Source organism: Vicugna pacos, chromosome 18 (assembly GCF_048564905.1).
Source record: "Vicugna pacos chromosome 18, VicPac4, whole genome shotgun sequence".
NCBI lineage: Eukaryota > Metazoa > Chordata > Mammalia > Artiodactyla > Camelidae > Vicugna > Vicugna pacos.
In genome coordinates, this window is record NC_133004.1 from 5,838,858 (window position 1) to 5,856,727 (window position 17,870).

The 17,870-nt window shown below is 39.7% G+C and overlaps 1 protein-coding gene across 3 annotated transcripts in view; it reads left to right on the forward strand.

The window, feature by feature from the left end:
- Window positions 1–17,870, forward strand: part of LOC140686885 (trafficking protein particle complex subunit 9-like) — a 205,496-nt gene that overhangs the window by 30,549 nt on the left and 157,077 nt on the right. Inside the window, exon 3 of one of the 3 annotated variants that reach the window (XR_012060887.1) lies at window positions 5,662–5,738. The exons of 1 other annotated variant lie outside the window; for it this stretch is intronic. Coding sequence is in view for 1 of the 2 variants with exons in the window: in XM_072942051.1 (XP_072798152.1) it covers window positions 6,164–6,287 (124 nt within the window). In the remaining variant the exon portion in view is untranslated. Of the gene's footprint in view, window positions 1–5,661; window positions 5,739–6,163; window positions 6,288–17,870 lie in introns of those variants that run through there. One more of the 3 variants, XM_072942051.1, reaches the window with a different exon arrangement.

Consider the following 17,870-nt stretch of genomic DNA (forward strand, 5'->3'; position numbering starts at 1 on the left):
TATATATTTCATGACCCTTATGCCTATGACATACATATATACACACATATGAGAATTCTATATATACGTGTGTGTATATATGCTTTATTTAAAAATGAGACCATGCTATATGTTTTTCTGCTGCTCGCTTTATTCACTCAGGTGTATATCATACACGTCCTCCCACTCCAGACTCACCCAGTCCTTTCAGAAAGAGTGGAGGGTTCTCCTGAAGTGCGGGTGTGGTCTCTTGTCCATGGACACCTTTGGTGGGAGAATGCTGTGGACAAGGCCCTGGACCACGGCGAAACGCTGGCTCCCTCAGTGCTCGCAGGTCGCTGTGATTTACCGCATCATTGTCTTGATGGTGGACACTTAAGTTTTCTCCATTTTCCACTGTCAGAAAGGATGTTTGACTGGCATCCTTCTTGTACAGACATTCCTGTGATTTTGTATGTGTATTCCTTTAGTTAAGGCTTCTGGAAATTTAGTCCCTGGATGTGACATTTACATTCATCACAGACTCCTTTCAAGTGACTCTAGAAATTCCTTCTCCAGTGGGGAATGAAAAGATGTACAATTACTTATGTAACCAATTCTCTATTGCTGGATATGATTTCACTTCAGTTTTTCTTCCCACCATTGTAAACAGTGTTGTGTAAATGCCCTGATGGGTACATCTTTTTGGACTGAATTTTTTTTTTTCCTAAAGGAAACAATTCCTAGAAGTGGTGTTGAGTCAGTGTGTACGTAAGTTTTTCAGAGTTTACATATCCATTGACATGTCGTCCTCCGAAAATGTCACTCATGGTTTGTTCTCCCACAAATGGACACTAGCTAGAATATGTATTAAAAATATTTGCCATTATGATGAGCAAAAGTGCTTTTTCATTGTTTTAGTTTGCATTTGATGACCAATGAGGTATTGAGCATTTTTTACTCATTAGCCATTTGACTTTTTTAAAATTAATGATACCTTTTTTCCATTGCACACATTTAAGTGAAGGAGCTTCTTGTTGCTTTGTGACAGCTCTCTGTATGTTATGAACATTAACCCCTTGTCTTCATCAACATGTATCACAGAGCTTTTTCTTATCATTTCTTGCCTTTCATTTTGTTCAGGAGGTTTTTTATTTTGGTTGTGTCTCAAAATATTCATATGATAGTAAATGTCTTCCTTATGGGTTTTATCTTTGACATTATTCTTAGAAATAATTTCTTATAATGGAATAAATTTCTTCTGTAGGTTTTTTTTAATCTCTAACATGGAGATGATAATAGTACTTGTTAATGTAAGGGTAAGTTGAGTTGATAAGAGCAAAGTGTTGTATTTGCTGTTATTAGTACTTTTTAATATTTATATCACTGTCTGTAATTTATCTTCTGCTCCTTATGACAGGAATAGGATTTATTCTTTCCAGGTGATTCTCTGATTGTCCCAGGACAATTATTGAAGTCATACTTTTCTCTTTGATTTGAAATCCCACCTGTACAAAATACTTATGTACACTAGAGTCTCTTTTTGAGCTCATGGTTCCTTTCTGTCAATCTGCCTTTCTTACTCCAGCACCATATGTTATATATTGTAAAAATTTATTTAATAATTGGCAGTCTGAATTTTTTTTGATTATTTTATTCCATCCTAAATTTTCTTGTCTAGAATTATGACTTTATTATTCCTGAAGAATTCCAAAATATTTTGTTCAAGTTAAAAAAAAATCAGAATGGCGTTTTCATGGGAATTTTTAGTAAGTTTTGAATTATTCTAATGAGAACTTACATCTTTACAAAACTGCCTTCCTCCATGCAATTTGTTGATGTCTCTAAATTCACACCTCTTACTTTACCCCTCAGTAGAATCCTGAAGTTTCTCCATTTAGAACATGGCCATTATTTTTGAATTTATTCCAGATTATTGTTTATGTTTTTGTCAATTTTGTGAGAATTTTTTGCTATTATATTTTTAAATGCTTAAATCTGACATTTAGAAAGGAAGATTAGATTTGTAAATACTCACTTTGTAACTTGTCATTTAAAATTGTAAGTATTAAGTACTTGTTCCAGAATCCTTTCTTTTTTGTTTTTAAAAATTTGTGTCCAAGGTTCTCAAAATGGTCTTAGCTAAGTGGTATAGGTGGGGAGACAAATGGAGAGAGGTTGTGAGGCTCATGTACAAACTGTGAGCAGTTTCATGGCTACCTTTAGGCTGGAGAAGCCACAGAAGAGACCAGATTATACCAGGGATGGCTTTGTATGCACTTGAAAGCCAGCTTTCCTGCCTGTTTGGTGAAGCCTGTTGGGCGTGGCAGGTAGATGATCAAGGTCTGATCAAGGTCATTGGCTGCACAGAGCGCTGTGTCTGTGAGAACTGGTGACCATTGCCATGGGAAATGCTTGGTGCCAGGAACACTGCAGAGGAGCTGGGGAGCCTGTGTGTTAAGGATTTTCCAGTCCTGGGAGTGGGAAGCTCAGACTGCATTCAGATCTGAGTTTGAATTCATCCTCTTTAGTTTACTGGTCCTCTGACTTTTGTCAAGTTATACATCCTGTTTGAACTCCTGTCTCTCAAAACAGGAGAATTACGGCCTGCTGCTAGAGTGTTTGATCAGGGTAAATGATTTGTGTCTATAAGATGCCACGTACAGTCACAAGCTCAGTAAGAATTGGGCTGTCGCCTCTTCTTCTGCAACTCAGTGCTCGATAAGTCATCAGGGGAAAGCAAGTCCCTAATTTATATGTGGTGCAAGGAAGAACAAAACTAACGTCTTGCCTTTCCCTGGCAGTATTCTTACTTCTTTGCTTCATGTACCTCTTTCCTCCTTTACTCTTCTCTTTCACCTCCTCCACCAAGTTCCTGAGAATCTCTCAGAACACCAGATTCAAATTACTTTAAATGTTGGCTCATCCCCATGAAATGACAGTGACAAAAAAAGCTGTACACATCCCAGACTTGATTGTATTTGATTTACACACACACATGTACACACACACACACACACACATCAGGCTACCTCCCATTTGCTGAGGGAGAAGGACCACTTTTTCTGAGTTCTCATTTACTGAGCGTGAGAGCAAAGTCTCTTGAGCAGAATTTCGCCTGGCTTCGTGCATGGTTTTTTAAATTGGATTTCTGCTTTGTGTCCATAGAAATATTCTCCTCTTAGAAGAGAGGAAGTGGAGACATAGATATTCTGCTGAGATATTGGTGTCATCATATTTGAGTTTTAAGGGACTTAAGACAGCATAGAGTCGTAACTTTTTATGGGTGAGAATCCATGATGGTGTAACTTGGACAAGAACCTGGGTCTCCTGCCATCGTGTCCACGCGGGTGAAGAGGCAACTGGTTGGGGGATGGCAGGGAACCTTCTTGCTTGAGTTCCAGGGTCTTGTTAGTTTTCATTGCTCAGCTGCCTTTAGTTTATGTTCATGTGCCCTCTCATGGAAAGGTCACTCTGTACTGATAGACTGAGTTTCTAATCAGCAAAAAGCTCTGGACCCACTCATATTTTCCAGAGTTTTTCTTCTGACCTGCTGACACTTTATATAAATGAGACCTAACAAACTACTGGATATAAAATCCTTATTGTTATTGTTTTCCCTCAAGTTCCATAGGAATGGGGTGCTGTCTCAGGCTGTCTAAGGCTAGATCTGAACAAATATAGGGTGATAGGCTGTGCTGCTGAACCCTCCCCAGTCGAATTGGTTTTCCACCTTAGTTTTTAGAATCAGGCAGATGAGTTCAAATCTTGTCTTTACCAGTTATTAGCTTTGTGACCTTGGAGAAGTAACTTTACTTTTTTGAGTTCCAATTTTCTTTATCTGTAAATAAGTTCTGTATTTATTTTATGGTTTTTGTTTTAGAATTGATGAGCTAATTCCCTCATTTATACCTAAAGTACTTATCGCGTGGTTGTATGATGGTTCCTTGGTAGTTGATTACTAAGGCACTCGGCAGTGAGAAAGGGGGTGGGGCCCCCTGGATCAAAGAGCTTATATTCCAGGATATGGTTGTAAAAGACTGGATTGCAGTGGATTTTTAGTAAATGTCCATTCCTTTCCTAATCCCCATTGATTGTGTATATATCTTTATACTAATATATGAACAATTTGTTTTTGTAATTTAAATCTTTGTAGTATTTAAAGAATGTAACTATAACAAAAATACGTGAAATAAAATGATTTGACTATTATTTTCCTTTCAATAGGCAAAACAAAATAAAATAGAAAAGAAAAGAAAAAGTATTGAAGGAGTAGAAATAATTTTATTTCCGTGGAATTAACTCCCTATATTATATTTTTCCGTTGTGTTGTTAAACAGCATATAAAATTGACAGGTTGTGACTTCAGTGTTGATAGCTAGGTGAGTAAACTTTCTTTTTGTGGTTGTCTTTGATGAATTATTTGCACTAGATCATAAATGATGTACATGTTACATATTGGAAACAAGGAAACAGTGGATAAATACTACCTCCAATGCACTCATTTTGTTACCGAGTCCAAACTCGTTCTGCTTGCCACATGACAGGCCAATAAACTGGGAGATGAGGTGTTGGAGCAAGGAATAGTGACTTTACTTGCAACGCTGGCAGACCCAGAAAACGGCAGACTGATATCCTCGAGATCCATGTTCCCCAAGTCAGAATTCAATCTCCTTTTATAATAAAAAGGGGCTGGGTTGTGGTTGATTGTTGCATACTTCTTGCTGCATGAATTGTTTGTCCTCTGAATCCGCTGTTCTTGCAGGTGTCCATGTGGATCAAATCATGGTGCCCCTATAAAACCTCCAAAAAAACAAAGGTTATTCTCTATTTTGCAACATGCCATCTCTACAGAAGTGCAAATGAGCTAACATTTTTAAAGATCAGGGCCAGGAGAATAGGCTTTCCTGTAGATTTCAGGCTAAAGGCAACTTTCTTTTACAAATGGTGCAGATCTACCAAGTCTGAGCCTAGAAAACAGGGCACAGGTTTAAAGCCAAAGGAATAGATCAAACATAGGGTCAAAATTGTTCTTTTTTATTACAATTCCCTTTTCAGCTTCATAGATAATTTTAGTAAGAAACATGAGCAATTTTGTATTTTTGCTTCTTAATAACCGATAAGTGGGCCAACAATATTTTTGTGAGCAGGGATGCTGTGCGGGCCCTGGTGTGACAGCAAACTCTTGTTGGGGTGGCCGACCCTGCAACATGTCTGATGCCCCGTGAGTGTTGGTGAGGGTCCCCCTGGACAGGGGCTCTCTTCAGGAACCAGCATATGGGCATTGTCCTCTGGAGATTTCTTTTTCGGCTGCAGGAAATTTTTTCAGATACTGTGATTGAAAAATCACTCCAGCTGGGGATAGTTAGGGGAAAAAGGAAAAGGAAAAGTGTTTGAGTAGAGTAGAAGAGTAGGACATAAGATCACGGATCCTGAGTACTTGGCAGCGGGACCTCGGGAGAGAGGGGAGCACAGGTGGTGAGGGGCCTGGCTCCGGAACCAGCTCCTGTACCTGTCCCCGCGCCCAAGCCACATAGGTTTTAATTGACCTGGGCCACCTCTCTGGGCTGGATGTCACCCTGGGCAGAACCTTGAGAATCGAAGGTAAGGGGTGGGCAGCACTCACCTAGGGGGTCACTGAGGACTTCGTTCAAGTCCACAGTGCCTTTCTGGTCATGTGTCTTCACTTGTCCTTTATCTCAGGATCTGAGGAGGAGGAACAAGGAACTCAGGGAAGGATCCAGGAAGATATCCGACTGTGTTAAGAGAGGACAGAAAATGTGAAACGGGGAGTGCGGACACTTGCAGCAAAGTAAAATGACTTCACAAATATTACTTCAGAGCTGCAGGTGTAAGAGAGCCTAAGCCTGTCTCAGAGTGCAGAGAACAAGCGGAAAGGAATGGCAAAATTTCCACTGACAATTGAAATTTTGTTAAATAGCCTGATACTGTTGTTTGCATCACTTGAATGAATGCAGGCATATTTCTTTGGGCAATAACAAGTTCACTCAAACCCACCAGCCCCTCTTGCCCCCATCAGGGATGGGCTTTCTCAAGCACAGTGCCCCTCCTGCTTGGGTGGGCCACGCTGCGTGTCCTCGCCTGGGGCCGGGCTGCTGCAGGGCACTGAGTCCCCGAGGCACGGCCTGTGATACACGACTGGAACATCTCTGCTCTTGACTGGGGGCCTCCGTTTCCCCTGCAGTGTAAGAATGCCGGTGACTGAGTTAGAAGCATGCTTCCAAGCTGTCCGTGTCCTCGGCATCCAGAAGCGGAGCCTGGAAGCTTCCGAGTTTCTCCAGGATGCGGTCTACTTTCACCTACGGCAGGTGAGTGCATGTCCTTACACAAGTGGAGGAATTACTGCACTTTTCCTGGAACTTTCTCACCACTAGTCCATCTGATTTATCTGTGCTAGGATTCAGTATGGCCTGCTAAAGAATCTGGAGTGAGATCATGAAACCCTGATGAAGAGGATTATTTATTTCATTTCTCTATATGATAGTCTTTTACTTTTAAAATTCAGAATGATTCTTTCAGGAAATTTTGGTGGGGTTGGAGAATCAACTTTGCTGTTAACATCTTTGCTACCTGTTGCTTTATGCCTCTCACCTGTCTTCTGTCACTTGTGAGGCAGTTTCATTTGTGATTCTGCCCGGGTTGTTCATGTTATAAAATATAAATTCTATAAAAGTACAGTCTCTTTTACTCCGAAGACATTCCACAAATACTCCTTTAATCTGGGTGTGGTTTTAAGAAGACAGAATCATTAGAACATATAATTGCAAGTTGCTAGTGCAAAATCCCCAAATCAATAGTCTAGCTAAACATCTAAAATCTTTCTAATCTACCTTGGATTTGTATGGATAAGTGAAGCAGTTTGCTAAGAACACAAGACCAGGTTTAGAATACAGGCTGGTGTAGCTCAGCAGGTCCTCCCAAGCTGATGCTCTGCCAGAGGGTGGGGCCGAGGGAAAAGGGGGTGTCCTGCCCTCCCTGAGCTGACAATTTTATAGCAAAGACCTTCAGCAGGTGAAGAAATTGGGGTTTCTTCTAAGAACAGTGAGTTTGAAAAGAGTCCCAAAAGCACGGGAGTGGCACAATCCCATTTGTCTCAAGTAGGGGAGAGTGGCTGTGGGGCCACTTGGGAGACTCGTGAGTCCAGGTGCGCAGTGTTGGTGGCTTCCACTAGAGCGGTGGGACGGTCATTGGGTAAAAGCCAACAGATTGAAGGCACGTTTAGATGGTAAAAAGTAAATGACTAATTCTGTCTGTGAATGTAGGATGGAGTAAGGCCCAGGTTTCTGTGTGAATTAATGAGGTAAATGATGCTCCTGCAGTGATCTGAGGAGGAAAGCTGCAGAGGGAGTTCTGGGGGAAAACTGAGGAGTTCAGCTGTGGGTAAATTTAAAGGCTGTTAAATGTGTGGTCTGGGAGCTCAGGTGAGAGCCAGTAGTGAGTAGGGGGAGGGGAGAGGGACTTTCAAATCATTTTGTCTTGTGAACATACAAATAAATATGAGTAATGACTCACTTAACACCTCTATATTCTGGATTTAAAGCCCAGTAACATTTTGCAATTCAGACTGCAGAGGTTCTTAATTTTTTTTAATAGAAATAAATAGAAACAAAATATTGGAGTTAAGGAACATCTTAGAATTGATGTGTGTCCTTGTTTGTATTTTTATACCTCATCTGTTTATAACCATAATCTACAAAAAGTTAGCTTGCTTAACATAAGAGTTAAACAGGGAAGTGACACACACTGTTGGGGGTTGAAGCTGATTTTCTTGGGCAAATTATGTAGTCTCTCTGTGCCTTAGTTGCATCTTCTATGACTGCCCCCGGGCCCCTCATCACAGCAGATTTCCTAGACTAGATGTTGGGAGGGAGGCTGCTGAAGGGAATAAGAAGTGGCAACTGCTAGGGATACTGAAGACAGAGACAAAAACAGGTTAAAGCCGATATACTGAGTGCTAATACCCTCAAAGGAGAAAGAATCACGCAGTGTTTTGAGCCACTTAGCGTAAGAGAAACAAAATCACGTGGACCCAAAGCTCTTGAGCATATGAGTATTGTGGGTGGGAGGGTGTCATCAGAAAAGTGTTGAGAAAAGGCCTCTTCGTTTCCCTTGACATTTCCAGTAAGGATGGGGAGCAGAAGTGAAAATCCCCTGCTTCACAGTTGAAGGTGCTGTTTGTGCGAAACTGACCAAAGTTTGGAGACCAGACATCAGCGGTGCTGGCAAATGAAGAGGCTTGTGGATTGGGTGTGGCACTTGCTGTGACTTCCAGGTGACCTGTTGGCTGGGGGCTGTGAGGAGGGCAATAGGTTTACAGGGTGGCCAGGGCATACTCCCTGGCTCTGATGCTGCTGGTCTGATTAGCAGACCTGGGCACCCGCAGTCCTAATGGGGCAGCTCGGGATGTGGCCTGGGACACCTGCCGTGCTGAGGGTGAGAAGAGGGCTCCCCTGAGGAGGTGTCCCTGAGGAGAGTGAATACGTCATCCTGCAGGGGAGGAAGAGCCTCTGAGCAGGGGGCCGGATGCACAGGCAAGACCAGCCTAAGCACTGAGTTTTCTGGGAGCCGGAAGTCATACAGTGGCCCAAACCGCCTTGTTCCTGCGAGACTGGAGGGAAAAGATGCTGAAAAGACAGGCTAGAGTCAGACCCTGTGTTGGGTTATGAGTGACAGGAAAGGACTATTCAGGCAGGCACGAGAGAACCCTGTGGGCTTCCCAGCTGGGGTGTCATGCCGAAGGGAAGAACAGAGATATAGACTTTGCCACTTATTACCGGTGTGACTTTGAGCAATATCACCCCACCTCTCTCTATATATCTTCATCTGTAAAGTGACAGAGTGACAAGCTCGTGTCATCAGAAGGCTTAGTTTAGCTCTGTTCCTATTTGTCCAGTCCTGTCAGTGCTGCCCTGCAAGGTTCTGCAGCGGCTGCTCTTACCCTGAGAAGGGAGGGCGTAGAGGGACATTGTAGAGCCCGAGGGCAGGAGGAGGGTGCTTTAAAACCAGTCATGTAACCGCCTGCAGCTGCAGACCTGCAGGCAGTTTGGTTGACGGTCCTTGAGAGGACTTTGGAGTCCTTAACTTCGTCTAAAGTCTTGTTTTCCCTTGGGGACCGGATTTGCCTTTGCAGATTGATGTTGAAGCTTTGGGCTTCTGGCAAAGCTGTTTTCAGAGATGGGTATATACGTAAAATATCGTATAAAATAAAGTGATTTATTTAACGTGTGCGACTTTGCAGCTGTTGGGAAGAGCTCTGTTGGCCTGGTCTCCACCGAGTACACCAAGGGTCAGCAGAGCATTCAGGAGGGCAGGCAGCCTGCAGTGCTGCTGCGGGGTTTCTCCCCAGCAAGGCGCTCTGCTGAGTTGACTCTTCTATGAGTTTGGTTGCCAGAGGAGCAGACAGAAAGTTAATGAGTTCTGGAGGGATTGTATAATGACAGGAAGAATGAGGAAACCGTAGTTTTTCGGGACTAGAACACGCTTTTGGTTCCTGATTCAGTGTGTTCCATTACAGAATTGATGAGTTGTGTCTATTCTGGGACTTCATTGAAATAAACGTTCAGCCTAAATGTTAAGGGATTTGTTTTATTTGGCTGGAGGACTCGAGCCGGGATGACAGCCTCTCAGATCACTCTGAGGGACTGCTCCCAAGAGGTAGGGGAGGAGCTAGGATATATAGAAGCTAATTGGTAATTGGAACAATAAAAAAATTGCTTGTTATCTGAAGAAAGCCAGATATCTCAAGTTCAAGTATTTAGTGCTTTTCTATGTATGGTGGGAAGCAAACATTTGGGTCATTGAATTCATTCCTTTGGCAAGCTCCTGGCTATCTAGGGCCAGTATCCTGTCCTTTCTTACTCTGAGTCAGCTCAGAGGGCACCTCTGTGAGTGGCTGAGAGGCCGGGCTTCAGGCCTCTCCTCGCTGGAGCTTGGCAGCCACCGCTGATGACTTGGATTCAGCATTCTTTGTTTACTGACATGGTTGCAGTATTTTCATTCACAGTGCTCCCCCTTGGTCCTAAATTCGACCAATATTTTGAGAGACATTTCATGACCAATTTTGTCCCACGGTGCTACGATGGCTCATTCCTAGTTCAGGTGAAGAATCTTCTGAATTGCCATTCAAGGTGTTAGATTTTTTTATTAGGCCTTGTTGATACTAAAAGTTCTCTGGATCACCTGTCTTACTAGTCTATTATGATCCAGGAAGTGTTTACCCTTCATTGCTCATTCCCATACCTAGAATCACACTATTATATTTATTTTATTCAAAGTTATAAATTCTATCTGTTTCTTCAAGATGTTTAGCAATCATCAATCTTGAAGGCCTAGTTACACATTGGGAAATGTAACAGACAACAATTTTATAAAATAGACAGGATATAAGTAATATAACTAGTAACGTTAATAAAGTCACGAGTAAGAATTTAATAGTCGAGAAGTTGTATTTTTGGGTTAAACTTTTGTGTTTCTCATTGAGTTTGATCTTATGAGAAAGTTCATATTTATTGTCAGGCTCACAGCAGGTATTAATTGGCCAGATGAAGTCTCCCACCTTGTAAGATCAACAGTGGCCTAAGCAGAACTATAATTTCTTTTGAGAATAATGTTTCTGAGGGCTACCTAGTTAGAGCCTTGGAGTAGGGAAACCCACCAAGGTAACACAGAAGTACTAGACATAGGTAATTTATCATAAGCTTAACAATTGGAGTAGTTCATAATCAAACTTAGGAGAAATTGTCAAAGTAATTGTTATACAAACTTGTTCTGGTGTCTTGGGTCAGCTTTCTACCTCAGATCTCGTCTCCTACTGATCCTGGCCTGGTAGCTTTTTCTCCATTTGGGCATTGCTTTAACGTGAGCAGCGCTCTATAGGCCAGTGCACTGCAGGGGCTGTTTCTGATAGGAAATGAATCCGAGAGTCTGTTTCCTTCAGCTTTGGTGTGTATGGTCTAGTTAAGAGTACCTGAAAAAGTGTCCTTCCGTTCAGGTTGGAGACAGTAATTTAAGTCATCCCTCTTCCAGTATGTATAATTCCCTGGCTGCAGGTCATGGGGCATTGGAAATTTACCCAAGGATAGATTACTGAGCTTCAGAAACAAACCTACTGTATCCTTTTCATAATTCAATTAAACTGTACAGCAATGTGACATTACAGCAAGGAATGATCTGGGAAGTGTCTTAGTAAATATGGACCTCAATTAACAAAACTAGAATTAGTATCCACTAAAATATAATCTTTTTTTCTCTCTAAGGTTACCCTCAGTTTTCTCAAATAAAACCAAATGAAGATTAATTTCTTTAAAAGTAAAGTCTGATTATTTGATAATATAGGCTATTTTAAATTGGCTGTGTTGGAAGTTTTAATACGGAGTCTCAGGGTAGAATGTTAATAAGGTTTGCTAAGGCCAAGAAAGCCACGTCAAGGCTTTTCATGGGTTTCTGCCTTACAGATTTAGGTAAATTCTTTTCTCTTTAAAATCCTTAAAATACCTTTATACTCCTATATCTCTTAGGAGATGATCTTACTAATTTGTCTGATAGAGCCACTGGGGACCTAAGTATTTTTAGTCTCTTGAGGGATCAGATAGAGAGAAAAGATAACTGTTCCAAGTCTGTATATATAGGTATAATTTATCAAATTGCTGTGAACCATAACTAGCTTAAGGAGAAGAGATTCTTTATGTCTGGGAAACAGGTTAAAAGCCAGTAGTATTTCAAACAATATCAAAAATTATAATCATATTCACCAGTTTACTCAGTCCCATGTAACTAATTCTTTTAATGAGAGTTTCCATTAGAACTTTAAAATTTCTTACCCAGTTTAGTTCAGTGCTATAGTTTGAAATTTATTAGAAAACAGTAAATCTCCTTGAAGAGAAAGCATTTTGCAAAACCAGCAGAAGAAAACAATTAACTGTCTATAAATGACAAAAATTTTAAAAGCATGGTTAAACACTGTTACACTATAATCGATAAAGAAACCTGTTCACTATACCCATAATTATCACTGGTAACATTTCAGATATACCAGAATTTTAGGGAGTCCATATAATTTCTACAATATCTATATTAATAATATTTTCTCATTCAATATAACCTTAAAAGTTTTATGATTCATTTGACAATACCATGTTATTTAACATGCCAAATGAATCTTACTAGTTTAAAACCTCTCTTTGGGATGTTTCAGGGGCCCTCTGTAGCATCCCAAACTTAACTGGAGATTAAAAGAACTTTAATTAGAATTTGATATTTGTAGAGCTTGTTAAAAGTTTTCAGAACACTTGGTCAGATAAACATATAGAACACTGTAAAGTAGTACTAATTCATTAACAAGAAAATACATCAAAAATAAAGGCAGAACAGATCAGCTAAGTGGTATAAGTAGTTTTACAATCTGTTACTGAATGTGGATTAACATTTTAAGAAAATTTTTTCCTCTTAACAGAGAGAAAACCAAATCTATTCTTGTACCAGCTTAGTTCTAAGTTTCACTTACAATGCCCAATTTGATTCTAAACTTAGCCAATTCTGACCACGTACAAAACACTTTCCTCAGGTTACATTTTCCACAAGCCTTCCACAGATTTCTATACTCATATTAGTGTGTCCCTTATTTTCTCTTCCATTCAGAAGTAACCAGCTTCAGGAGAAAGTCACTATTTTTCATTAACAAAATATAATTCCATTCTTATATCTTCCTTTACACATTTATATTACTTTACTTGGATACTGAGATCATTCCCTTAATAATAGAGACTTTTTCGGTGTGGCACCAACCATTTATTAATATTTCTAAACACCTTTAGTTTCACTGTAAGAGGAAGTTAAATATTAAGTAATTCATATTTCAATCTTATTTTATCTCAAAATGGCATAGCTATTTAATAAATCCCATCATTTAACTTAATTTAGCACATCTCTAGAATTTAAAGATACCAAACGTTTAGAGATTATCTTAAGCATACATTTTAAAAATATATATTAAATATTTACCCAAAGCTCTCATCTCATTTGCATTTAATTTACTTAAAATTTTACCACACCACATTAATACTGTCTTTTTTTTTTTGACAAATCTGCAACAGATATAACAGGATTTTATTTGACTTTCATTAAACCTAGGTACAGTAAAGTTATTATACTTAATATTGATGACTTTAAAGATGTCTATATTAATTAGAACATACTTAAACTAAACAATATCAAATATTATCTTAATATTGAATATTTTCCATTTCACGCGATGCTGAAAGTCAATTTGTTCAGTTTTTATCTTAAAAATTCTTAATTTTTAAGTTCTTATTTTTTTACGTCAATTAAGCAGAGCTCTTTCACCTTGACTTTTTTTTTTTTAGCAATAGAAATATCTCACCACTATAATGTGTACGCTGGCTTATAATCAGACAAAAGCTAGAGAGCTCATAGCTTCACTTTAAAACTTACTTATAAGATAGGTATAATAAAAGTTGCAGTAAGCTGAATTTGCTTGCTCAAATCACTAAGGCATACTATTTATGAAACAGACAGTTAAGATTTCTTCACAACATCTGAAGGGCCCGTCAGAGTTCTGAGTTCTAAAATACCAAAAATTTCTTGGCCTTAATTTCTATTTCATTGAGGGAATTAGGCTCAGTCTAAGGTCACTGTTTGTTGTATTTATATTTCTGATCTGCAAGACAAAGACACTGTCTTCCAGGTCCCCAGAGAACTGCTCTGTCAACCAGACCCAACTTTATCTCCTTAATTGACATTTTTGTGTCAGTGAGAAGAGCTGTAAACAAAGAATTCCATGTTTTAAAATTTTAAGGTTTACTGTATCATGTCTTCCAAAGCTTGCATAAGGCATTTAGTAAGGTCTCTTTTCCTTGAGTTATAAGTTAAACCCAGGGTAAAACTCTAATTATATTTTTTTATTAGCCACTCAATATTAGTTTTTAGATTTATGTTATATTGGACGGCTCATGTATCAATATTGGTTTCCTTTAATTTGTTCAATTAATGTTTTCAGAGGGACAGATATGTGCCCAGCCTTATAATACCAAGAAGGGGAAGCGTTTTTCCACTGAAACATATCTATCCCACAACACAAGCAAAAGGATTGTATAAAGACCATTTAAATATACCAATTTCACAATCTTTATCTCAATTTTATTAAATCTTATACCTTTAATTTTTATATTTATTAGGTTTAATCAATAATTCTTATTTCTAGAAGGAGTGCCAGAAGCATTTTTTTTTTTTTTGTGCATTGTATATAATTTTATAGAAGTCTCTAGGATGCCCAAGTTTCAGCCAAAGAGCTTAGGCCCTTCTCAGTTTTTAATTTCATTAATTGGTCTGTTGTCGCAATCATTGATCAAGTATTTCAGTCTATATATACATATATTTTAAACTGTGGTAAATAAAACTGACTTGTTTGAACTTTAATGTTGGGGGGGAGTAGGTGATTTCTTTGGTCCTTTTTTTTTTAACTTTACATAATGTAGTATCAAAACCTTGTATGTAAATCCACAAATGTCCATTTTATTTACCTCATTCAAAATAACCATATAAAAATATTTATCCATTTGGGATAAGCTACTTATCGTTTTTTTAATGACATTTTTACAATCTTTTTTCCAGTTATTCAATTTAATTAACATTAATTATTCTAAGTTTTTATTAGCATCTCTAGAACCATTTATTGGGAAGGAAAAACACAAATGTAGCTTTTCAAACCAGTTTTATTTTTTTAACTAAGTTCTTAGGTTAACCATTAGATATATTTTTCTACATTTAAACTTGATTTTAATAGGTACCAATAATACAGCTGTTTATAATGAGAACTCTTTAAACTTTCACCAATTTAAAAGTTTTTCCAAATTAAAAGTTCCATCATATGGCCATCAATTTATATATATATATATAGTGATTTTAAACCAATAAGATGAAGCGGCTCTTCCGCATGATGTCGGGGTGTTGCCTAAATAAAATTCAAAGGTTTTCTCTCCAAAAGCTAAAGGCCATTGTGGTCCAGGCTGATGCAGCAAAGTTTAAGATGGCAAAATATCTGAAAATTGGTACAATCAAAGAATTGCTTAGAATCCCAATTTATTTGCGTGGCCACCATATGTACACAATACTTGAACCTTTTGTATGGCAGAATCCAAGGTTTCCTTTAAAAAATAAAGTAAACATTTATATACATACATACACACACTTAATACACCCAGAGAAAGATAAAACTTTTAAATTTCAAGGACATAGGAAGAGAAATCCAAGTTCCCCCTAAAAGGGATTTTGTTTTTATAAGTTCAGAATTCCAAAAACATGTTTTTATCAGGCCTGTTAATTACTTTCAGAGTGAGTTTTTTTTTCTTACTCCCAATTAATGTTGTAAGTTTTTTATGTACATAAACCTGGCTGGGGTAATAGTTGGAGACAGGCAATCTGTCATTTCTTTTTCTTTTCTTTTCTTTTCTTTATTTTTTTTTTTTGAATGTTCTATTCCCCATTGTAAGGTCGGGTTCCCAGAATAAATTTGTTGGTAAGATTTCCCACAGGGACAACTCTGTGGCATGAAGTCTTTGTCACTACCACTGCTGGAAGATTCTCTGTCACCCGAGAAAGCTGTTACGAGCCAGGAGGTTGGTCCGAATTTTCGAGTTGAAAGGTTCCTCATAAGAGTTTTAACTTTTATCCTGAAAAATTCAATGGTTGTAACCAAATTGATGAAAATATTAGACCAGCCTCTTATCTAACCACTCAGTCCTGAACCCAGTGTCTTTCAACTTGGACTCACTCGGGATGTCTCCCCTGGGTGAGTATTTTCCTCATATATTTCCACCAGCCCCACTTTGGACATCTCCTCAAGGTGAGTATTTCCTGTTATCTTTCAACCAGGCCCCACCCAGTATGTCTCCACTGGGTGGGTAATTCACCCCAATTTCTTTCAACTGGAGGGCCACGTACCTGTATATACCGCCAGATGAAACTCAGGATCATCAACCAATATGTGAGATTCGAGAACCAGGAGAGACTCACCCAAATTCATCTGGACTCCCCGAGGAGGCGGATGGCACAAAGGGCCACTGCTGGTACCAAGGCTCCGGTTACTCGGAGAGTCCAGGTGGAGAGAGGTCTGCAGTGGGTTCCTTCAAGGTGTCCAAAACTGTTGAGTGAAATACATGTGCAGCCTAAAAGTTAAAAGTTATGTTTTATTTGGCGGGAGGGCTCGAGCCGGGATGACAGCCTGCCAGATCTCTCTGAGGGACTACTCCAAAGAGGTTGCGAAGGAGCTAGGATATATAGGAGCTTTACAACAAAGACCAGATTGTTGGAACAATAAAAGATTGCTTGTTATCTAAAGAAAGCCAGGTATCTCAAGTTCAAGACTTTAGTGCTTTTCTATGTATGGGAGGAAGCAAATATTTTGGACTCACTGAATTCATTCTTTAGACAAGCACCTAGCTATCTAGGACCAGTAGCCTGTCCTTTCTTATTCTGATTGTGCTCAGAGGACACCATTGTGAGTTGCTGTAGCGGCTGGGCTGCAGGCTTGTCCTAGCTGGGGGGTGGTGGCAGCCTTTAATGACTTGGTTCCAGTATTCTTTATTTACTGACATGGTTGCAGTATTCTCATTCACATTGTAGTATGTTCGTTCACAGACTGATTATGTATAATCTGCAACCTTGGAAAGCAACTGAGATGGAATTACTGCAGGTACCTTCTACTTTAATAAGCCGCATGCAAACATATACATGGAGGAAGCATACACTTGGATTTGGTGGTGTAGGGAAGGGTTTCTGCACATTACAGGAGAACGCAGTGCAGAATTCCTTAAGTCCACTTTTCGTTACTGTAGTGGTTTCTGAGAACTGTTTATGGTAATTAACCAACACTGACAAACGGTGGCACACATTGCGTTTAAGAGATGGCCAGCTGCAAACTTGTGTATTGGACCGGTGGAATACATAAGCAAGTGGTCAGGTGGATGGGATAGAGATGGAGCCATGTGCTGGGCCCAGATTCCGGTTTAAATTGCCATTTCTTCACCATAGGGCCTTGGACTAGAATGTAAACTCTCTTAAACTGTTGGAGAATCTGTGAAATGGGCATGATAATATTCTTTTCTTCCTGGAATTGTTGTAAGTTTTATAGAGTATTATAGCACACATGAAGCACTTAACATACTGGCACTTAGCAGTGTTCACTGTGTGGCGCCGCCCCGCTAAGCGTGTGTCAGAGCCGTAAAGGCAGCATTTGTCTGTTGAGGATGCACTTGTAGCCCCTTGGCTAGGTTGTAAATTTGGTGATTTCCTTTAATCCTTGTAACTCTGTGTGCCATGGGCAGTTATTTTCATAGACAGATGAGGAATCTCATGATAAAGAAGACTGTGTAATTTGCCCAAAGTCAGACCATAATTTTGGGTGCAGGGGCCTCTGTTCAGCATGGGCCCCTCGGCCTTGTGCCCTCTCTGTTCAGCACCAGAGCCAGATGTGGGGAAGGCTGTTTCCCTGGCCAGAATATCCGGCAGGCCACAAGACATACCTGGCCCTGTGCTGCTTGATAAAAAACTCCGGAGGAGAGGCAGTTACAAAAGGGATAAACATAAAAAGAGACGACAGCAAACTGTGATCAGCTCTGAGAAGGAAAGGAACACGTCTCGCCGTGCAGAGCTGGGAGCTTTCCCGTCGGGGCTGCTCTGGGGGTGTTCATCTCAGCTAAACAAGTTCTGCTGCTGCACCAAGGCAGGAAGGCAGGGCGCGTGTGGCCAGGTAGACAGGGCCTCATTGATCGTACTCATTCCCCATTAAGCGGCAGCTTTCAAGGACACTTACCTAGTAAACAGATGTGGGCCATAATCATCACGCACTTTGCTTGGTAGTTTTATTGACCCCAGCT